This window comes from Perca fluviatilis, chromosome 9 (assembly GCF_010015445.1).
Source record: "Perca fluviatilis chromosome 9, GENO_Pfluv_1.0, whole genome shotgun sequence".
NCBI lineage: Eukaryota > Metazoa > Chordata > Actinopteri > Perciformes > Percidae > Perca > Perca fluviatilis.
In genome coordinates this window covers 2,965,992-2,989,494 of record NC_053120.1, presented here as the reverse complement: position 1 = coordinate 2,989,494, position 23,503 = coordinate 2,965,992, and the positions used below count along the sequence as shown (strand labels likewise).

Genomic DNA, 23,503 nt, shown 5'->3' with positions numbered 1-23,503 from the left:
AGTGTGTGTGTGTGTCTGTGTGTGTGTCTGTGTGAGTGTGTGTGTGTGTGTGTCTGTGTGTGTCTGTGTGAGTGTGTGTGTAAAAAAACCACATTTCATAAAACACAAAAACTTCAATGTGTGTATGTGTATATTATTTTATGTGTTCTTAAAAGATTCCCCGAAAAATAAAAGCGTATTTATTATGAATAATGTGTTTTTTCCATGCATGTATTGATGTAAATATTGAGTTTTTCTTCATATATTTATATATGAATATTTTTTTTTCCGGAAAACCTTTATTTTGAAAGGTATTATTTTGCCGGAAACTCTTCTCTCGCCACATCCGCTGAACTTGACGCAGGTGTGTAGTTCGGTTGTTATTGTCGCAGTTTGCACGTGTTATTTTCGTCTTTTTGGGGTTTGACATCCATGGATGAAGAGACCAAAAATACCGTCGTCAACGGCCCCGCGGAGCCGGTACGTTTTTATTAAATTGTTTACACTAATAACGGAAATATGACCGTTAACCAAGCAGCTAACTAGTCTGTTATATTCCGTTAAGCAGGTAACTAAGCTACCGCCAAATTAGCCACCGCTAATTCTACGTTTAGCTTGTTTTGCTAGCTTGCTAACTTGCTCACTCTTAAATCTCTGTTTTCTCAGGAGGAGTCTGGCACGGCCGTTAGAGACGAGCTGCTAGCGGCTTTTAAAATCTCTTTGGACATCTCACAGGTTCGTTTAAAAGTTTTATATCACCGCTTATAGAAATATAAAAAGTAGTCACAGGTTTTGGTGACACTTTTCCTGCAACTTGACGGTAGATTTTCAACGTTTTACACGACGAGAGGACAGTCCGCCAAACTACATTCAAAATTCTGGCAATTTGAATATATAATAATAATAATAATAATATCAAAACAAAATAATAATCGCCAATTAAAAAAGCTTCTCTAAACAATTTGGACATGTCACGAGTTTGTTTTTAAGTTTTTATTCTATAATTTATAGTATTTTTTAAAACAAAAAAATAAAAGACGCTGAAGTTAGCTTCCGATTCGACAGATTATCCGTTTTTTGCACCTCTTAAATCTGAGTTATGGTTCTGCGGAGGCTCCACGCAGAGCTTAGCTACGAAAGTGGCCTGAAGTCAAAACTTGTGGGTTGGTGTGTGCGTCGATCTAATAGTAGTGTGTCTGTGCGTGTGTGTGCCCGTGCGTGCGTGCGCGCATGCAGGGCCGGCCCTAGACTTTTGGGGGCCCTAAGCAGGATGTGGTTTGCGGACTCTCCACATTGTAACTCCAACTTGTGTATTGTAAATATTAGTTTAAGCACTCATAATGTACAAATAACCATGTAAAGACTAATGTGAGACCTGTTAGCAGCAACACTATCTTTAAATAGACCGGCTCTGTTATGAGATCTATTGTGGGACGTTTCAAGCGCTCTTGGGGGGCCCCTCTGGTAGCTACGGGGCTACCTAGTTCGCTTATGGGTTGGGCCAGCTGTGTGTGTGTGTGTGTGTGTGTGTGTGTGTGTGTGTGTGTGTGTGTGTGTGTGTGTGTGTGTGTGTGTGTGTGTGTGTGTGTGTGTGTTCTTTGTCTCTTTCCCCAAATCTCTAACACGTTTTCACAACAGTAAAGTGACATTTTGGGTGAAGTATTAAGGATTTTCTGAATCGCACTTTTAGATCTGTGAAAGCTTTATTGTATTTATAAGGATTCAATTAAAGGTCCTGGTCCAGATCAGGAACTACTTTTATCAAATATGTACTAACTTATACCAGAGAGCGTAAAGATTCATAAAAACACAGTTTTAAATTTGATAAGATCACATCCGCTCAGCTATGAAAACCCAAAAGCGCCGCGAATAGGCGCGGAGCTATTTTAATTTCTATCCAATCCGTGTGTTCAGACCGGGGCTCCTCAATTATGGAAAAAAAATATAATCACGATTATTTCGGTCAATATTGAAATCAAGATAATTTAACACGATTACTCGTTGACTTCTGGAAAGATGTTGCAATTATTGAACTTAAAAAACACAGCGAAAAAGTTAAATAAATCAACAGTAAAAACAACAACAACTGTGAAATTTGCCTTAATACTTTTATTAAAACTTTATTTTTTCATTCAGAACACGAGAGAAAATAAGAGTTTACTTGCCAAACGTAATGAGCTAAATAATAGTTTTTCTCGATTATTCTGTTTTTGTGATCATTGGGATCCAAAATCATAATCACGATTTAAATTTTGATTAATTGCACAGTAGGGTTTTATTCTTATACTGCACTATCAATTTTATTCTTGTCTTTTAATGTTTTTAATTAGTTTATTAATGTTTTTAATTTGTTTTTTAATAGTTTTCTTACTGCTCTTTAATGTTTTATGTAAAGCACTTTGAATTGCCCTGTTGCTCTACAGATAAAGCTGCCTTGCCTTGCCTAGGGTTGGGTACCTTTCGCATCTGAACCAATACCACTACCGATACCGGTACCTGGAATTCGGTTCCGGTACCCAACGGTACTTTTTTCGGTACTTTCTCTCTGTAATTACAAAAAAAATATATTTTTATATAATTCCAAACCTATTTACTTAGAAAATTGTTATATAAACAATAAAAAACATAAAACCCCTGTCCCTACAACCTCTTAAATTGGATAATTATACATTTCTTACTCACTGTAACTTTTATTGTTGTATTTGTATATTATATTTTAGCTTGTTGTGCCTGCTCGTGTCAAAGGAAGTGTAACGTCAACAGCACCGCGACTGCTGGGAGGGGCTAAGAGGACAGACAGTGAGGGAGGGGCTGAGAGGAGAGACAGGCTGGGAGGGGCTAAGAGGAGAGACAGGCTGGGAGGGGCTGAGAGGAGAGACAGGCTGGGAGGGGCTGAGAGGAGAGACAGGCTGGGAGGGGCTGAGAGGAGAGACAGGCTGGGAGGGGCTAAGAGAAGAGACAGGCTGGGAGGGGCTAAGAGAGGAGAGACAGGCTGGGAGGGGCTAAGAGAGGAGAGACAGGCTGGGAGGGGCTAAGAGAGGAGAGACAGGCTGGAGAAAATGACAGAAAGTGTCCAAAGTTTGGAATCAGTTCAAACGTAATTAAAACTAAAACTCTGTACCGTGGGTCTACTGCAACATCAAAGCTTAGCACGATAACAGCACGACGTCAGAGCTTCAGCATCTCAACAGAAAACCCGGAGTCTAACTTAATCATCTGTTCCACGAAGAGGACCGACTAAAGTAGATCAGAGTCGTATGAACGATGAAACTACACCAAACACAACAACTACCAAAATCTAAGACAAGAAAATAGGTAGTGGTGACCACGATCTGATCTAAAGAGCTCTCTCTCTCTCTCTCTCTCTCTCTCTCTCTCTCTCTCTCTCTCTCTCCCCCCCCCTCTCTCTCTGGAGAAACAGCTGATCAACGATCTAATAGCATAAGTGTAACAGCTGTGTGACATTATAATCAAATATATAAATGAAAATAGGTTGAGTATAACTAATATTTACATATAGGCCTACTATATATACAGATCAGTCTCAGGTTGAAACTTGTTAGTTCTGAAAGTTAAGTTGCACAACTTAATGTAATGTTTGTGTATTTTAATGTATGCCTTAGTTTGAGGTTGATATCATTTGGAAAAAAAAAAATCTTTAAAAACAATGTAATATGGCACTTAAATGCACTTAATATGTTTAGTTTTTTGAGAGATGATATTGTAAGCAATGTAGGCAATACAAATGTTGCATTTTTCCCTAGTTTGGGTTGTTTAAAAAAAAAAATAATAATAATTATCCGATTAATCAATTAATCGATCGATAAAGTGCTAGATAAATCGATTACAAAAAGAATCGATAGCTGCAGCCCTAGTGTGGGACCTCTGCTCTCTGTCAACATGCAGAGAGGACAGAGAAGCTCGCGCCTACTCTCAGGTACCGAAACTTGGCACCGTTTGATTGCACGTGAACCAATACTCGGTACTAGTTCACGCTGGCTGCGATCAGGCGCGGTGCCGGCCCGAGCGCGACAGACAGCAATCGTTTTTGGCGTCTCCTACGTTTCCTCTGCAAGCCGCGAGCCAAGGTGTGGAGCAAGGGTAGGTGTCAGTACCCGATCCGTTCCACCTGCACGATCCGTTCTGCGCATGCGCTGTGGTACGAGGATTTACAACACTACCCAATCTGTTCCCACGCTAGCCTCCAGCTAACGTTAGTTTAGCTAACAGCTAATTCAGCTAACCGCTAGCTGAGACAGCATGTAAACTTTAAAAGACCCTCAAAATAAAACTTGAAAATAAACGTTAACATATATAACAGCTGTTAGATCAGCTCTACTTGTGCTCATTTAAAATACAATCACTCAACACTGGTCTTTATTGTTATTACTGTAAAGTCTTAATGTAGCTGTAGCTGCTTCTCCCATTAAGTTTGACTTAACGTTATTGTAGACTGAATCTAGCTGTCCGTTCTGCCTGCACGATCCGTTCTGCGCATGCGTTGTTTTAGACTGAAGGCTGTCGGCTAGCGGTTAGCCGAATTAGCGGTTAGCTATCCCGGTGGAGGCTAGCGTGGAACAGATTGGGCAGGTCGTAAAACAGTATAATCATCTGCGCCTACGTCATGGCACACGCGTCATCTTGCACATGCGCAGAACGGATCGTGCCGGTGGAACGGATCGGGTACTGACAGTAGGTCATCACAGACAGGAAGTCATCACAGACAGGAAGTCATCACAGACAGGAAGTCATCACAGACAGGAAGTCATCACAGACAGGAAGGCTACAGCGCAGCCACGTGCTAAAAGAAAATCAAACCCAGCCAGGGTTATGGTGAGTTTGGCTTTCTGGACTTCTCAGCTACAGCGAGATACCTGATCAGGCAGAGAGAGAGAGAGAGAGAGAGACAGAGAGACAGACAGACAGACAGACACACAGACACACAGACAGACTGAGACACACACACACACACACACACACACACACACACACACAGAGTGGGACGGGCAGACACACTCAGTTACTGACTCCGTTACATGTCCTCGAGAGTAGGCCTACACGTTAATGTGACAGAAAATATTTTGCTTCATTTAAGTTTTAAATTATGTGTAAATTAAATTTGTTAATCCACCAAACAGGGCCCGCATGCCTTGAAGCACAAACCTGGCAGATTTGTGAATGGAGTCTGGTGTGTGCCTTGTTGTTGTTGAACACAAGGAGACACAGAGGACAACGTGATATTTGTGTGCTTGTGGACTGTGTGCAGGATTCTGAATCGCCAGAATCTGCATCCTCAGAGAAGACACAGAGCTGGGAGAAGCCGGAGCAGAGAGACGGACCACAGGACGGAGAGAGAGAGGGAGAGGGAGAGAGAGATGGACAAGTAACCAGACAACAAGAAGGACAGAAGAATGGAGAGAGAGCTGGACAACAGGACGGAGAGAGAGACGGAGAGACGGTCCCTCCACCCTCAGCTGAGGTAGGGCTGGGGGATATTCAGGGGTTTCCTGCTTAGAGGAACGTTAGTGTGTGTCTGTCTGTCGGGTGGAGAGGACGGAGAGGACATCAGTTAATCCAGACTAATTGTGCAGCCGTGTGTGTGTGTGTGTGTGTCTCTGTCTCTGTGTGTATGTCTCTGTCTGTCTGTCTGTCTGTGTGTGTGTCTCTGGTTGTCTGTCTCTCTGTGTGTGTGTCTGTCTCTTGTTGTGTGTGTGTGTGTGTGTGTGTCTGTGTGTGTGTGTGTGTGTCTGTCTCTCTGTGTGTGTGTGTGTGTGTGTGTGTGTGTCTGGGTCTCTGTGTGTGTGTGTGTGTGTGTGTGTGTGTTGTGTGTGTCTCTGTGTGTGTCAGTGGGCGGTGGGTGCTCAGTGTCGGGCGGTGTGGTCGGAGGACGGGCGGCTGTATCCGGCGACGGTGCTGTGTCTGGACGGAGAACGCTGCAGAGTCCGTTTCAACGGCTACGGAAACCAGCAGGACATGGACCTGAGCGCGCTCAAACGCCCTGACGCTGCGCCTCCAACACATAGACAAAACTCTCAGGTAACACTTCTTTTCAACCTGGACCCTATCTTCCCATGTCTTTGTGTGTAAGTGACCGATAGGAGCAACAATCGGTCCAGTATTAAGCCTCAACGCTGTAATGTAACCCCATAGTGCAAATGTGCATCGTCAATTTGGTCCACTAAAAGTTCTGTTTTTGCTGCTGACAGACTCAGATTAATATTCTCAGCATCTGACAACATCAGGACTTTTAGCATGTATAGAGCCAGCATATCTCCACCAGACTCCATGTAAATAATCAGGACTTTTAGCGTGTATAGAGCCAGCATATCTCCACCAGACTCCATGTAAATAATCAGGACTTTTAGCGTGTATAGAGCCAGCATATCTCCACCAGACTCCATGTAAATAATCAGGACTTTTAGCGTGTATAGAGCCATAATATCTCCACCAGACTCCATGTAAATAATCAGGACTTTTAGCGTGTATAGAGCCATAATATCTCCACCAGACTCCATGTAAATAATCAGGACTTTTAGCGTGTATAGAGCCAGCATATCTCCACCAGACTCCATGTAAATAATCAGGACTTTTAGCGTGTATAGAGCCAGCATATCTCCACCAGACTCCATGTAAATAATCAGGACTTTTAGTGTGTATAGAGTCAGCATATCTCCACCAGACTCCATGTAAATAATCAGGACTTTTAGCGTGTATAGAGTCAGCATATCTCCACCAGACTCCATGTAAATAATCAGGACTTTTAGCGTGCATAGAGCCAGCATATCTCCACCAGACTCCATGTAAATAATCAGGACTTTTAGCGTGTATAGAGCCAGCATGTCTCCACCAGACTCCATGTAAATAATCAGGACTTTTTAGCGTGTATAGAGCCAGCATATCTCCACCAGACTCCATGTAAATAATCAGGACTTTAGCAGCGTGTATAGAGCCAGCATATCTCCACCAGACTCCATGTAAACAACCTCAAAGTACTTTAGCGTGTGTAAGCCAGCATATCTCCACCAGACTCCATGTAAATAATCAGGACTTTAGCGCGTGTATAGAGCCAGCATATCTCCACCAGACTCCATGTAAATAATCAGGACTTTTAGCGTGTATAGAGCCAGCATATCTCCACCAGACTCCATGTAAATAATCAGGACTTTTAGAGTGTATAGAGCCAGCATATCTCCACCAGACTCCATGTAAATAATCAGGACTTTTAGCGTGTATAGAGTCAGCATATCTCCACCAGACTCCATGTAAATAATCAGGACTTTTAGCGTGTATAGAACCGGTATATCTCCACCAGACTCCTTGTAAATAATCAGGACTTTTAGCGTGTATAGAACCGGCATATTTCCACATTTAAATCTGTAAACTATGTGTAATCTGAGTCTGTCAGCGAACAAAAACAGAACTTTTAGTGAACGTAAATACAAGCTGCACAGTTGCCCTATTAACTGACATTACAGCTTGTTTCTCGCTTAATACTGGACCAGGGGCCTGTTTCACAAAACCAAGATAAGGGATTAAACCGGGATTTCCCAGTTATCCTGGATGAATTAAGCCTTGATTCGGTTTCACGAAAGCGGAGGCACATAAATCACCATGGAGATTTATTCTGTACAGCTAGCCTGCTCCTGACCAGGCTAACAGCCAGGATTTATTTAATCCTGGAGCCTTTTCTGATCACCCAGCACTGGTTTTACCCTATTGTTATTATCAGCCTGGATTAAAATACAACAGGTGCATATTGCTGTTTATTTAAGTACTGTTATTATTTAAAGTTGTGACCATTATTTTTTTTATTTATAATTATTCATGTGACAGTCATTGTTACTGTTATGAAGACTGCTGTTCATATTAGAAGTTTGATGAATATGTTATGGCAGTTGTTGAGATAATTAGAAAAGGCTGATAACATTTCAAATGTGTTTTAAATGAAGTCTGTTACTAAGGGCAATACATACAATGCTGTACATTTCTATAGTTGACCAATGCACCTTGAATCATTTTCGTTGATTCATTTTTTTTAAATTCTTTAACCTATAAGCATCATGTTTGTTCCACTTTCATGTGCATTGTATTTGGCATTCTTAGCACACAATTTATGTTGTCCAGTAAACTGGGAATATAATTTGGGAGGATTGTACAATTTAAGAACATATCCTAATTGTACAATCCTCCTAAATTATAGTCTTAGTTCACTGGACCAGTACCTATCTGGTGATGTAGGCTACTGTACATTCATGTAACAACAGGGAGAGGACACCTCAATGGTTTTTGTCCTTATATTTGGGGGGAAATAACTGATGAATATACTCTGTTCCATTCATGTTTACAGTGTGCATGGAATTTATCACTTAATTATCTTCATAGCTTCTAGATTTTAGAGTCCAATTTCTTCAGTGTCTTTATTTTCTATGTCCATATATACAGGGAGCAAGGCATATAATATGTAGAGAAGGAAACTCTGCCTCTATAAAAAATAAAAAAATGAAACGTGAGAAAAAGCGTGGCAGATAATAGCGGACCGACTGAATGATAGTCTAAAAATATACATTTATGAAATACTGCTCTTAACTGAAACCATTCAATGAGTCACTGTCATTTGCAAAAACGAACAGTTGTACACTTTGCATTAAAAGCGAGCAGTGGAAGTTAATGACTTAGGAAACTTATATTTTAGCCCATGCGAGAGAGGGAGGAACAGAGTGAAAGAGATATTTACGCATCACATTCTAGCGTTGAAGAAAATTGATCTTCATTGTAAATTTCCTGAGTAACATTATCTTCTGCTTACTTTTAAGGCAAAGAGTACAACTGTTAATTTGTGAAAATGATTAGTAGCCTAATCCTTGAATGGAATGATTATGACGGTTTCAGTTCAGAGCAGTGGTCAGTTAACGTATATATTTAGGCTACAATTACGCATTCAGTCGGTCGGTTTCTTTTCTTTTTATACAAATAATGTGTTTCACGTCATCATACTTCCACAAGAAGCTGCTGCTCACTCTGTATAAAGTATGTACAACGCGTATTCTCCATTTTGGCATCAGTAAATCTGTGATCGACCTCGCGGTCTTTTGAGGAAAGCCGTGGACGCGCATCTATCTGAATTACTTCAGCCTGGCTCGACCTAGTCGCTCCTCCTCAGCCTGGCTCGGCCTTCGTGAAACGCACCAAGCCAGGATGCACAGATTAGACTAGGTCAAGCCTCGCTTTATCAGTTATCCTGGATTTATATATTCTGCTTTTGTGAAACAGGCCCCAGGTTCAGAGATTGTTGTTCCATCAGACACTCAGACACACAAACATGGAGACAGAGAGTCCAGGGTGAAACATACCTAAGTTAAATAACCCCACACTCTATTATTCAGTTTACAGATTTAGACACAACTTAGACACAGCAGAAACATGGGAAACAAAAAAAACAAAACATAGTTACCCTATAAGGTACAAATTCGGAGATACTTTTCATGGTACATGTTACATTTTAAGGTACATTTCAAACCGTTAAAACCCCTCTACGTATGAACGAGTGTCTGTGAGTTTGTGTTCAAGTGTCCCGCTGCCGTCTGTGTGTCAGGACTGGAAACCCGGCGCTCGCTGTCGGGCCGTGTACGTGGAGGACGGTCTGGTTTACCCGGCTGTGGTTCTGTGGGTCAAAGGTCAGCGCTGCGGCGTTCGCTTCAACGACTACAACAACGAGGAGGAAGTGGACGTCGACAGCCTGATGAACCCCGACGAGCTCCGCGGACCCAGCAGAGCCAAGGTACAAACGCTGCCTACGCTGGTCTTTAGGCTTAAAGGGGAATGGAGAAAAACATTGTATTTGTTGTTATTTCTCACCATGCACACTAGGGCAATTTTATCGAAATCACAATATGGACTAGTGCAATATTCAAAACGCAGGGGGGGCGCAATATTTGTTTAAAGCGCCCATATTCTGCTCATTTTCAGGTTCATAATTGTATTTTCAGGTTGTATCAGAATAGGTTTACATGGTTTAATTATCAAAAAACACCATATTTTTGCACATTGCTGCAGCTCCTCTTTTCACCCTGTGTTCAGGTCTCTGTTTTAGCTACAGAGTGAGACATCTCTTCTTCTGTAACATCTTTGTTTGTAGTCGCACATGCTCAGTAGCTAGTTAAGGATCATGTCAGCTAGCTCCATAGACAGTAAAAGAAATGCTGTTTCTCCGACTTCAGTCAGTTCCAAGGCAGGATCAGCTGGGAGACTTCTTCTAAACCAGGGAGCTCATGGAAGTAGTTCTTCTGGAGATTATGGTGACCTAGTGTGTGTTGTAGCGGTGCTTTGCTATTGAGAACGAGCTTGAACGTCTCGGCCAGTGCCGTAGAAAGCCGTGCAGATGTTGACCAGCTCACCAGGAGACTGAAGGCAGGACACATTCAGAAACCAGATCTCACTCAGAACACCATGGATGGATTTACTCAAAGTTCGTATGTGTGTGGAAGCACCAGAGACACAAAATAACACCCCAAATCACCAGAAAAAAGTGATTTTAATTTTCATAATATGGGACCTTTTAAGGCAAAATCAGTGTCTTACCATTCTGAATGAAGTAGTGTGATGCTGCAGAGATGTCCCGGCCTACAGATCCTATCCTACAGACTACAGAAAAACCTCTTTGTGGGGGGGCCTCTAGCTCAACCAGCAGAGCGTGCACCCCATGTAGGCTGAGTCCTTGGCAGTGGCGCGGGTTTGAATCCGACCTGTGGCCCTTTTCTGCGTGTCCTCCCCCGTCTCTCTCTTTCTCTCTCCATTCCTGTCTATCCACTGTCACTATCGAATGAAGGGAAAAGCCCCCAAAAAATTATAAAATTTTATATATATAAAATAAATAAATAAAATAAATAAATGTTTGTTTGGTACAGGTCCTCGCAGACATCACACTATAATCATTTTCGTTTTAATATTTTTCAGTGAAAATGAGAATAATAAGACAACAATGATCATTCCCTCCAATATGGTGAATCAAATCGCAAACGCAGTATCAGTCAAAATAGTAAAAATAACATATAAAAATATATTAAAGCCCTAATGCACACTAACTTTTATTCTTGTATTTGTATCTTATTCTATTGTAGCCTGTTTTTAGTTTCTATTGCTCTTTTAATTGCCCTTTAATGTTTAATGTAGAGCACTTTGAATTGCCGTGGTGCTGAAATGGGCTTTAAAGTGACCCTGCTGTCCAACCTCAGCCTGTCAGTCGGCCCCCAGGGCACACAGGGCGCTGCTGGGCCGACAGGAAGTGGAACCTCACCGCGGGCGCTTTTACATCGCCATTATATTATACTGCGTACTACTACTGTGTGTGTGTGTGTGTGTGTGTGTGGGTCTGTCGAGGTGTTTGTCTGTCGGGTGTGTGTGTGTGTGTAGGGGTGTGTGTGTGTGTGTGTGTCGGGGTGTGTGTGTGTCGGGTGTGTGTGTGTGTGTGTTAGGGGTGTGTCGGGTGTGTGTGTGTCTGTGTGTGTGTGTGCAGGGGTGTGTGTGTGTGTGTGTCGGGGTGTTTGTCTCTCGGGGTGTGTCTGTGTGTGTGTGTTGGGGTGTTTGTGTGTGTCAGTGTGTGTGTGTGGTGGTGTGTTTGTGTCTGTGTGTGTGTGTGTGTGTGTGTGTGTGTGTGTGTGTGTGTGTGTTGTCGGGTGTGTGTGTGTGTGTGTGTCGGGGTGTTTGTCTCTCGGGTGTGTGTGTCAGTGTGTGTGTGTGTGTGTGTGTGTGTGTGTGTGTGTGTGTGTGTGTGTGTGTGTAACGTGGTGTGTGTGTGTGTGTGTCAGTGTGTGTGTGTCGTGGTGTGTGTGTGTTTGTGTCAGTGTGTGTGTGTGTGTGTGTGTGTGTGTGATTTCAGTACCCAACCCTACTACTTTTATACATCACAAAGTTCACTTTTATGTGATGTTTAAAAATCGTGTGTTGAAGAAACTAGAGATTGAGACCATGAACTCATTATGAAAATGTTTCCTGAGGTAATAAATGAAGAGAGAAATGGGCTCATGTTTGGAGCCAGTGGAGTCTCCCCCTGCTGGACATTACCCAGAATGCAGCTTTAAGGAGTCTCCCCCTGCTGGACGTTACCCAGAATGCAGCTTTAAGGAGTCTCCCCCTGCTGGACGTTACCCAGAATGCAGCTTTAAGGAGTCTCCCCCTGCTGGACATTACCCAGAATGCAGCTTTAAGGAGTCTCCCCCTGCTGGACGTTACCCAGAATGCAGCTTTAAGGAGCTTCAGCTTTGGTGTCAACATTCGTGTAGTTTTTGATGGTTCTTTTGAAGTTTTTGGTGCTTTTTTTTCTAACATTTTTGATACTTTTTTTCAAAGTTGTGCAATGCAACTTTAAGGAGCTTCAGTGTTAATAAGTTTTAGACCCGGAAGTTTTGTCTTATTTTTTACAGTAGATGCTTTATATTTAAACTCTTGTTCCTGCAGGGCAGCAACTGGCAGGTCATTGTAACCAACGGCAAAGTGGACTGGAAGATGAGGAAGAAAGAGGAGAGCCAGGGGGAGAGAGGAGGCGAGAGAAGGAGAGAGGAGAGCCAGGAGGAGAGAGGAGGCGAGAGAAGGAGAGATGAGAGCCGGGGGGAGAGAGGAGGAACCAGGGTGAGAGAGAAGACGAGAGAAGGAGAGAGGAGAGAGGAGGAGGAGGCGGAGAAGGAGGAGGAGAGCAGGGGAGGAGGAAGGAGAGGAGAGCGAAAGAGGAGGAGGAGGAGGAAGGAGGAGAGAGGAGGAGGAGGAGGAGGGGAGAGCCAGGAGAGGAGGAGGACATGAGAAGGAGAGGAGAGCGGAGAGCGAGAAGGAGAGATGAGAGAGGAGAGGAGAGGAGGGAGAGAGGGAGGAAGGAGAGGAGGAGGAGGAAGGAGGAGGGGAGAGGAGAAGGAGAAGGAGAGAGGACGAGAGGAAGAGGAGGACGAGAGGAAGGAGAGGAGCTGGGGGAGAGGAGACGAGGAGAGGAGACGGACAAGGAGAGGAGAGCACAGGACCCAAACACACAGAAACCCCAGCAAGGAGAGAGACTGAGAACCCCAGGAAACGGAGTGAGAATGGAAGAGAAGCCCCACGACTGGAAGAAAGAGGAAGAGAGACCAGAAGGAACGACGGACCTCCAGGAAAAGGACCCAGGGAGAGCCAGCTGGATGAAGACAGAAAGGAGAGAGACAGGAGAGGAGAAGGGGGGAGAGGGGGGGGGGGGAGCCGGGGGGGTGGGGGGGGGGGGGGTGCCTGCTTCCGCCTGTCGCTTCGTCGGTCTTTAACAACCTGATCCCTCCTTCATATGGGTGGTGGTCAGGGCCCGCACGTGACTCCCTCACTCCCACACACGTGTCTCCCTCTCTTCCGGTTTTGCGCCCCGCCGTGCCCTCGTTCTTGTGTCTTTCCTCCTCCTCCGCACCCGCCTTGTTGCAATCCCACTCTTCTTCCTGCTTGATCTTTTTTCGTGTTTGCTCTAAAATATGCTTCCTGTTGATCCAGTTTATGTGTTGAATATGTGTGAGATACTCTCTCTCTCTCTCCAGATAGATAGACAAGAGAAGAGAGATATATATATATATGATAGATAGATAGATAGATAAAGAGAGAATTTTTCTCTCTCCTCTCTCTGTTGTATGTCTGTGTTTATATGTGTATATGTGTCTCTCTCTCTCTCTGTGTGTGTGCTATATATGTATGAGAGAGTATATGGTTATATGTATATTGTTATGTATTTTGTGTGTGTGTGTTTTGTTTTGTATATATAGTGGTATATATGTGTATAGTGAGTAGGAGAGAGGTAAGGAGAGAGAGGAGAGAGAGAGAAGGTAGAGTGTAGAGGGTATATATATATGTGTGTGTAGTGTATATATATGTGTGTATATGTATATATATATGTGTTTTATATATGCATATATATTGTGTGTATATATGTATATATATATGTATATATATGTGTGTGTATGTATGTGTATATGTGTGTATATATATATGTGTATATATATATGTGTATATATATATATATATATATATGTGTGTGTGTATATATATATATGTGTATATATGTGTGTATATATATGTGTGTGTATATATATATGTGTATGTATATATATGTATGTATATATATGTATGTATATATATATATATGTATGTATGTATGTATATATATGTGTGTGTATGTATGTGTATATATATATATATATATATATATATGTATGTGTGTGTGTGTGTGTGTGTGTGTATATATATGTATATATGTGTGTGTGTGTGTGTGTGTGTGTATATCTGTGTGTATATATCTGTGTGTATATGTGTGTGTGTGTGTGTGCAGGCGACTGTGTCCTGCAAAAACGCAGCAGTCGCTTCATCTCTCGCTTCTTCCACTTTTATTTTCTCTCTTTCCTAAAGATCCCTTCAAGTGCGGTTGGAACTGTTGGTTTCCCGCGCCACCACTGAAGTTTTTAATATTCGCTGTTGAAAAGCACTGAAGCATTCGCTTGAGTCCTAAAATGATATGAAAAAGAGACGCAAAACTACCACAAAGATACAGAATGTATGGGGGGATTGGATTTGGCCTAAGTCACACGCAAAATACAGAAGTCTTCCACAAACAGAGGCCATCACTGCATGTATTTAAGATACAGGTCCTGTCACTCAGGGCTCAGGTCAGTCTCCCTGGGAACCATTAAACCATTAAAATCCCTTTTTAATATCCTGGAAAACAAAGATTTGTCCTACTAGAGACAAATATAATTACAGTTTTTTACGATCGCTATTACACTTTTTTCAATACTTTTAACAACTTTCCTAAACTCTTAACAGAGTTAGCACAACATCAGTCTGTGTAGGCTATACAATTAACACATTTCTTGTTGCTTTGACACAAAATGCATACAGTTAACACAAATTTAAAATGCTTGAACTTCTTTTACACACAAGCTCCACCAAAACCAAAACAATGGATCTTTACTGCCAAATTTACAAATGTTTTCACACTGTATGTCAGAACAGATGACATCATGTTCTAAACCTAACTTAGAGGCTAAAGTCAAAGTGAACAGCTGATCATATTGTAAATTGAAACACAAATATATCCCCTGCATTTTATACATGCATTTATTGAGAAACAGCTGATTGAAGTTATAGATCAATCACAGCTGATTCCCTTCTAGGAAACACACCCAGGTGTAGAGGTTCTTCCAATCACATGATCATATGGTAGTACAGTAAAAGAGGACCTATTTGATCAATATACTGTAGATAACACAGAAAATAAGAAAAATGCCTTCACAAGGGAGAGGAAGAGGAGTACCAGGACAATTCTGCCTCTGTGTCCTTTTTTTCATAAACCGTACATTCTATAAAGCTACTCTGAGATGGGTCAATCATTTTTTGTATTGAATCTCTGCAGCAAAAGAAACAAATTGGTGAGCGGGTAGAGCAGGCGCACATATACTTGGAGGTTTGTGCCTCGACGCAGAGGTCCAGAGTTCAAATCCAACTTGTGACGATTTCCTGCATGTCTTCCCCTCTCTCTCTCTCTCTCTCTCTCTCTCTCCCCCCCTTTCTCAACTAGCTGTCCTGTCAAATAAAGGCAGAAAAGCCCAAAAAAGAAACAAAAATGTAGAGAGGCTTCAACAGAAACTGCAGTGCAATATGATCAATACAATCACTACTGTCTGTTGTATAAGGGCAGACCTGACTGACACATATAAAAGAATGCAGTTTCTGTAATTCCATGGGATGTTAGTGTTTTGTATGACATTGTGCTATGATTGACTAAATGTTCCTGTTGGGAGAGAACATGTGTTAGTGTTGTGGAAGAAGTATTTGATTTTGAGACATGATTGCATTGTTTTGGTAAACATAGTGTATTGTGTTAGTGAATTATTGTATTTTGAAAATCAGTGTTGGAGTTTAGTTTACAATGTGTGATTTTGAGCATGAAATTAACTGTTTTGCCAATCGTGTGTTGTAGGTGTGTTGGTGCGTTAAGAGTTTAGGAAAGTTGTTAAAAGTATTGAAATATTTGTCATAGCGATCGTGAAAAACTGTAATACTGTAAATGTAAAATCCACCCTCTACCTTTTGAATAATTGAGTGTGCTTTCAGTAAAGTTTCAGGAGTTCTTATTTTGTCTGAACAACAATTTCAAATTATAATTTTTTTAAATTAAAAGTAATATTCAGTTTATTATGATTGGATAGCTTCCTGTCCTGGAACCCACACATCTTGGTATTTGCTTGATTTCTGTTATAAAATGAATAATTTAGGAATGCATCTAGCCTGTTCTGTGCATGGCCACCGTTTGTTTGAGAGATCGGGACGAAGCCGAGGCTTTACGTGTGTGGTGTGTTGTGTGTCGGCAGGTGAAAGACAAAGCCAGTAATCGGAGGAAAGTGGAGAAAGAAGACGAGAAGAAGAGAGGAAACCAGCAGAGAGACGAAGCAGAGAAACCGGCCAATCACAGCTTCTCTTTCTTCCCTCCGTTTCCTCCTCCTCCATCTCCTCGATTGGCCTCTGGGGTAAAACAGATAAACTAAGACTCTGTGTTTATTTGTGACAGATATGTCTATCTCTCTGTTGATATGATAAGATAAGATCCTTTATTTGTCATTGTACACAGATGCAACGAGACATTGTTTGGAAACAAACCTGAGTCCACAGCTAAAAGATTAAAATGCAGTCTGACGCAGTAATCTATCAGCAGCATGTTCAGTATCTTCACTGCTGCTGCTTTGGTTCTTATTCCCAGGGAGCGATTTGAGAAGAAAGCTTTCTGAACATGCACGACAAAACATGCAAGAATTAAATCCCCTTTCCAGTATAGAGGCTCTCGGCCAGCCGTGCCGAAACACTTGTGCACAATATCCAATGGAAAAAGAATCTCAGGATGAAATATCACAACGTGGTGTCAACATCAAACACCGCGTGTTGAAGCCAGGGAGCGGAGTTCACTAACCCTCGGGAGTGTTGGAATCCAAATCTGATCTTTTTCCCTAAACTTAACCAGTTGTTTTGGTGCCTAAACTTAACTGTCTTCGCTGCATGACGCTCACGTGTTCTGGCTAAACTCCAGCACCAGGACCCCTGAAAGAACTGTCATCGGGGGGAGCCGGTTCACAGTCACCTATTGGCGGCTAAACAACTGCTCCTGGTAGCCGGCTCACTAGAGGTGTAAATCTTCACTGATCTCCTGATTCGATTAGGATTATCATGTCAGCGATTCAGTTCGATTCGATATCTCGATGCATCACGATGCATCAAATAATTGTTTCTATTAAAGCCATGTAGGATATTTAATTCAGAGCTTTTCAAGCTTCAAAAACCAAACATTCTGCAGTGCTCTAATACTAAATAACTTGGATACATAAAACTATACAGCACTGAGGACATGGCACCTCCTGAATGTGCAAAACACATACCAGAATATGTAAACAGAAATGTTGTTAGGCCTACATTACATTATAAACAGAAATAATCGATTAAGCGCTGGCCGATTATCGATGCTGCATCGTCCATGTCCACGATTCCATGCATTGATTATTTGATTAATTTCAACACCTCTACGGCTCACAGTCACCTGTTGGCGGCTAAACAACTGCCGGTGGTAGCCGGCGTCCTGGAGCTCTGGAACAACCAAATCCAACCAGCAACTGCTGCTCTGATTTGACCCTTCTATGGCACTATGTGTTCACATTACAGCGCTTCGCTTAGTTTAAAATACAGGCAAATCGCACCCTGCTTCTTTAGGTTCCTGCTATTTCTATGTTGAAACTGCACTTTATTTATGTTGACAACACTACAATATAATTTGTACAATCCATTGTTTCAGAAACAATCTTTGTAACCTAATCTCCCTTTACTTGTGCTTAACCTTTTAATTTCTTACTGGAGCTATGTTACTTTACACACTGGTTGATTCGCTCTTTCCTTACTCTTCTTTTACCTTGAATTTGACTGTAAGCAACTGCAACTAAACTGTTTCCCTGAGGGGATTAATGATGTTTTCTGATTTGGATTGTGTGTCCCTCTCCAGGATGCTGTGGCCTTCATCCCTCCTCCTCCTCCTCCTCCTCTGTGGGTGTTTGGTGGGAAAGAGTCGAGCTCTGCGGCCGTGGACGCCTCCTCCAGCATGTTGATGCTGTGGTACATGTGTGGCTTCCACACCGGCAGCTACATGGTCAGTGTTACAGCCATTTTGGTTTGTTTTGGTTTTGATTGGTTTCAACCTCCCGTCACTCGGGGCAGCGCTTCACTGTCAACTACAGGTGTCCTAACCAAGAGGTAACTGTTGCATGAATGGAGAGGCAGACAGTTTTTTGCCTCTAGTGTAGTGACCCCTTTGCCATTCAGAAGAGAGCCACCCCGGTTGCATAGTTGATTTGTTTTAGACTCGTGCGGTAGATGCATGTTAGGTTTTCCTTAAGGGTGTAACGATATATGTATTCGTATTGAACCGTTCGGTACAAGTCTTTTTATTAGGTACGCATTAGGCCTGCACAATAAATCGTTATAAAATCGCAATCTCGATTCACCCGTTCACGATTGAATTTATTGACATTGACATGTTTTAATGATGTAAAGACATGTTTAAGGAGTCCAGACAGAGCCTGTATCAGGGCCATATTTAGTCCAGATAGAGCCTGTATCAGGGCCGTATTTAGTTCAGATAGAGCCTGTATCAGGGCCATATTTAGTCCAGATAGAGCCTGTATCAGGGCCATATTTAGTCCAGATAGAGCCTGTATCAGGGCCGTATTTAGTTCAGATAGAGCCTGTATCAGGGCCATATTTAATCCAGATAGAGCCTGTATCAGGGCCGTATTTAGTCCAGATAGAGCCTGTATCAGGGCCGTATTTAGTCCAGATAGAGCCATATTTAGTCCAGATAGAGCCTGTATCAGGGCCATATTTAGTCCAGATAGAGCCTGTATCAGGGCCATATTTAGTCCAGATAGAGCCTGTATCAGGGCCATATTTAGTCCAGATAGAGCCTGTATCAGGGCCATATTTAGTCCAGATAGAGCCTGTATCAGGGCCGTATTTAGTCCAGATAGAGCCTGTATCAGGGCCATATTTAGTTCAGATAGAGCCTGTATCAGGGCCATATTTAGTCCAGATTGAGCCTGTATCAGGGCCATATTTAATCCAGATAGAGCCTGTATCAGGGCCATATTTAGTCCAGATAGAGCCTGTATCAGGGCCATATTTAGTTCAGATAGAGCCTGTATCAGGGCCATATTTAGTTCAGATAGAGCCTGTATCAGGGCCATATTTAGTCCAGATAGAGCCTGTATCAGGGCCATATTTAGTCCAGAAAGAGCCTGTATCAGGGCCATATTTAGTTCTATGTGTTATATGTCACTATTTCTGGTAGCCTACTGGACTTAAATGGCCAGTATGTACTTTATTTTCTGTATCCATTGAAGCCTCTGTGTTTACAGGCTTGTGGTGATCAATGACCAATGTGCTCTAGGTGCCAAAATAAATCTTATGTTTGGTACTGCTAATTTGTTTTGTTTATTTCATGGTTCATGTGTGCAATGAACATTACACTTTGTGAGAAACAAATCGTGGCAGAGAATCGTGATACCAATTCTAAAAAGCTAAAAAATCCTGATTCATATTTTTCCCTGAATCGTGCAGGCCTAGTACGCATTACAAACCGAACGATTTGTTGGACTAATCCTATTTCATTTAGAAAATGAAATAAAATTGCGTGAAATATAATCTTCTCAGTGCCGCTGCACTCAACAAGGCTGCCCAAACAACATAACGCTCTCTGCCCTTCCCACTCCCAAATAAAACCACTCTACTCCAGTCAGGCATGCTGTGCTGAGCTAGCTCGTTGTAATATGCCTAGTAACGTTAATGTGACTATTAGTAAGTTATGAGGGTGATGGCAAGAGAGTGGTGGATGAAAACAACAACGGTATGTCGCATCTGCTACACGAGAATAGACTACACCAGTGGGAATACTACAAACATGTCAGCTCATTTACACTGACATCACCTCAGTGTGTCAATAACTGGGACTACACTAAAACAAGAAGCAACACACACGCTATAAACTATCCCCGCAGCATTTAAGCAGCAATTTCCATCTGACTCAAACAGCATCACCGTGGTATATTTATAGCTGCTGATATGAGACCCTACTCTGTAGTGGAAAACACAGGTTTTAGGAACATGGTTAAAGTAATTGAGCTCCGTTACACTATTCCTTCACGAGCCCTTTTCAGCCAGACCCTAATTCCAGTTTTGTACAAAAAACCAGAAGCCCAAATACATGGAACTCAAAGACGCTTTACAAACAAAAGAAAGAAAGAAATATGCAGCTAAGAAGACACCCCAGAAGATTGGTCAACTATAGCTCTGTCATTGTTCAAAGTAAAAAAGATCATACTTTATGATGTTAGTTAAATGCTACGTTTCCACGTGGCCGGCTATTTTCATCAACGGACATTTCAACCTCTCCGTTTTCAAAAATAACCTCGTGCACAGCCGTCAGTTTACAGAAAAGCGTTCGTTTACACGTACCCGTGTATATATATCCCGTTAATACCTTCAAGAGCACGCCAGATCTGTAGGTGGCGGTGTAAATGAGAAGCTCAAGCCCACGTTAGCCAATCAGAATCCCCAAAATAGCAACAACAGCAGCCAATCACTTCCTCTTTCTCTCACTCGGCTGCCTAAACCTCCGTTTGTCTCAGTTTACGTGCAAACGCTCTGGCCGTTTTTAGAAAGACTCGTTTTCAGTATTTTTTGTATTTTGTTATGTTACAAACATTAAGAGATAAATGATGTTATTGGTCATTTACTACATGCGTCTAAACCAAATCAACTCAGCCACTGAGGTCACTGCAGTCAGTAACAGGTTTACATCCTCCAGTCATCAGCAGTCAACAGTAGGGGTGGCTTTCCTTTCCCACACCGATGCTAAAACAGTACGTTTAACCCTTGTGTTGACTTCGGGTCCCGTTTTCAATTTTAGTTTCATATCAGAAAATATGGGACGTAGAAATAAGAGCAGAAAATGTGAAAAATGTAACAATTTAAAACGTTGGAAAAAGCAAAAACAAACACAAGGGTTAAAACGGTGCCGATACTTTAACCCTTGTGTTGTCTTCCTGTCAACCGTGAAAACAAAACAAACACCTGTTAGGGTTAGGGTTAGTTTGTTGTCCCTATCTCAACCTTTTAGCTGATTTTTTCCTACTTTTTTTTGTTCTTTTCAACGTTTGGGTCCCTTTTTTTTTTTTCAAAATTGATATTGCTTTATGTGACGTTTTTGGCGCCTTTAAGTTCTGAAGTATTTTAGACCTTCTGACGTGACGGTAGTTAGTTGCTGAGCGGAGGAGTTTCTCTGGGAGTCTGAAGTGAATTGTGTTGATGTGTTTCAGGCTCAGCAGGGCTTCCAGTCCAGCTCCAAAGACTGAGGTAAGACCTGAACCCACCTGTCAGGATACCTCCCCCCCCCTGCTCACAATGGAACTGTCTTAGTGTAAGAGACACACAGAATTAGGCTACATTTACACCACTACCTGGTTTGGTTTAAAAAGCTGCTACGTTTTCCCCTCTCATTCCCCCTGCTCTGGTGTTTCCCCCTCTCATTCCCCCTGCTCTGGGGTTTCCCCCCTCTCATTCCCCCTGCTCTGGTGTTTCCCCCCTCTTTCCCCCTGCTCTGGTGTTTCCCCCTCTCATTCCCCCTGCTCTGGTGTTTCCCCCTCTCATTCCCCCTGCTCTGGTGTTTCCCCCTCTCATTCCCCCCTGCTGGTGTTTCCCCTCTCATTCCCCTGCTCTGGTGTTTCCCCCTCTCATTCCCCCTGCTCTGGTGTTTCCCCCCTCTCATTCCCCCTGCTCTGGTGTTTCCCCCTCTCATTCCCCCTGCTCTGGTGTTTCCCCCTCTCATTCCCCCTGCTCTGGTGTTTCCGAGCCCCTAAACCGGAGACATTAGTAAACACTTCTGACCCGTTTTGGTTCTGAATCTGCAGGGTTGCGCAAACGGAGACCTTTGGCAACGCCGACACTGACGCCATCGTTTCTCCGTCCTGATTGGTTCTCATCGGTCACGACGTCTCGTTCTCTGAGACTTAAAGCTACTAACGTTACCGTGGCAACTACCAGCAGTGGGCGGAGTCTCCCCGCTGCCTCCTGTTGATGAGATATGAGGTTTGGGCGAGTTAGTTTAAACAGAGATCAGTTCTTCTACTGGAGATAAAAACTCTTGGTGCAGCGAGATCACTTTGGGCTCTAAACTCAAACACTTAAAAACCAGAACGTGGCGATGGAGATGGAGCCTTACTGGAATACTCCTTTTAAATACTACATTAACAGTACATTTATATATTTAATGTGTAAATTCAACTTCAACAACAGCTGATTTAGCAGAATGGCCCAAATATAAGACATAATATGGTCTAGACTTTTATGGCCATGTGACACAGAATGAAATCCAGACAGCTAGCTAGACTATCTGTCTGTCTGTCTAACAGCTAGCTAGACTGTCTGTCTGTCTGTCTGTCTGTCTGTCTAACAGCTAGCTAGACTATCTGTCTAGAGTTTTCTGTTGCACGACTAAAACTACTTCTGAACGTCCACATGTTCCACCAAAACCAGTTTCTTCCCGAGACTATTTAGCAGAGGCACCGTGGCTCCGTCCGGAGCTTAGCCCCGCCCACGACGATTGTGATTGGTTTAAAGAAATGCCAATAAACCAGATCAAGTTTTTCTCCCATCCAGGAATGCTGTGTGGTCTAGCCAGACCTTCCTCCGCAGCGCTGTGGAGGAAGGTCTGGCCATGAGAGACTAGTTTTGGCTACTGTGCGAGCGAACTGAAGAACTTGAGGGTCCTTTCACACCGACCTCGTTTGGTCTTTGGACTTTTCACTTTGATCCGAACTTAAAACTACAAACAGCTGAGATTTGGTCAAATGAAAAGAGGCGGTCATGGTCCGGATCAAACTGGGCCGTGGTCTGGTTCGCTCCAACAGGGACAGATGATCAGAAAGTACAGGTTTGAGCATGTAAAGTTACTCCGAAGAATAACAAAGAAACTCTTCTTTCTCCACCACAGGAACAAGAAACCTCCGTCGTCTTCTATGTTTTATTTTTGTTGCTTCACAGACCGAGAGAATAATGGGACGAGATGCAGCCGGGAAGATTCTCCTTTTGTTTCCTTCCAAAGAGCACTTGGACATTTAATTTGTATATTTTCAGACATGATGTTATGAGTTGTAAGTTGAATCTTTTCCTGCTGGAGTCTGTCGATGGTAAAGCACGTAGAGAGCGTTTTGTTTTCAGACACACAGAGAGACGTTTGAATCTTTCTGTTTGAATCTTTCTGTTTGAATCTTTCTGTTTGAATCTTTCTGTTTGAATCTTTCTGTTTGAATCTTTCTGTTTGAATCTTTCTGTTTGAATCTTTCTGTTTGAATCTGTTGTTCCTTTGGTCAGTCGGTGAATCGCTGACGAGTTAGACAATGAAATGAAAAAGTATTTTTGTTATTAAAAACAAAGGTGAATATCTGCA

The 23,503-nt window shown here is 42.5% G+C and overlaps 1 protein-coding gene across 3 annotated transcripts; it reads left to right on the top strand.

The window, feature by feature from the left end:
• The first annotated feature begins 314 nt into the window (after positions 1 to 314).
• Positions 315 to 23,503, top strand: LOC120565433 (survival motor neuron protein-like). 3 transcript variants are annotated; one of them, XR_005640241.1, is made up of 9 exons: positions 315 to 459; positions 646 to 714; positions 5,246 to 5,458; positions 5,827 to 6,015; positions 9,572 to 9,757; positions 16,338 to 16,493; positions 18,008 to 18,151; positions 21,375 to 21,475; positions 23,048 to 23,503. XR_005640241.1 is itself a non-coding variant. In XM_039811241.1 (9 exons), exons 1-8 carry the CDS (start codon positions 412 to 414, stop codon positions 21,408 to 21,410), a joined length of 1,041 nt encoding a protein of 346 aa, XP_039667175.1. In that variant the 5' UTR covers positions 315 to 411; the 3' UTR covers position 21,411; positions 23,048 to 23,503. The 3 variants fall into 3 exon arrangements, 1 of the variants encoding a protein (XP_039667175.1); XM_039811241.1 differs by having other exon boundaries at positions 21,375 to 21,411; XR_005640242.1 differs by lacking the exons at positions 315 to 459; positions 646 to 714 and adding an exon at positions 4,686 to 4,812.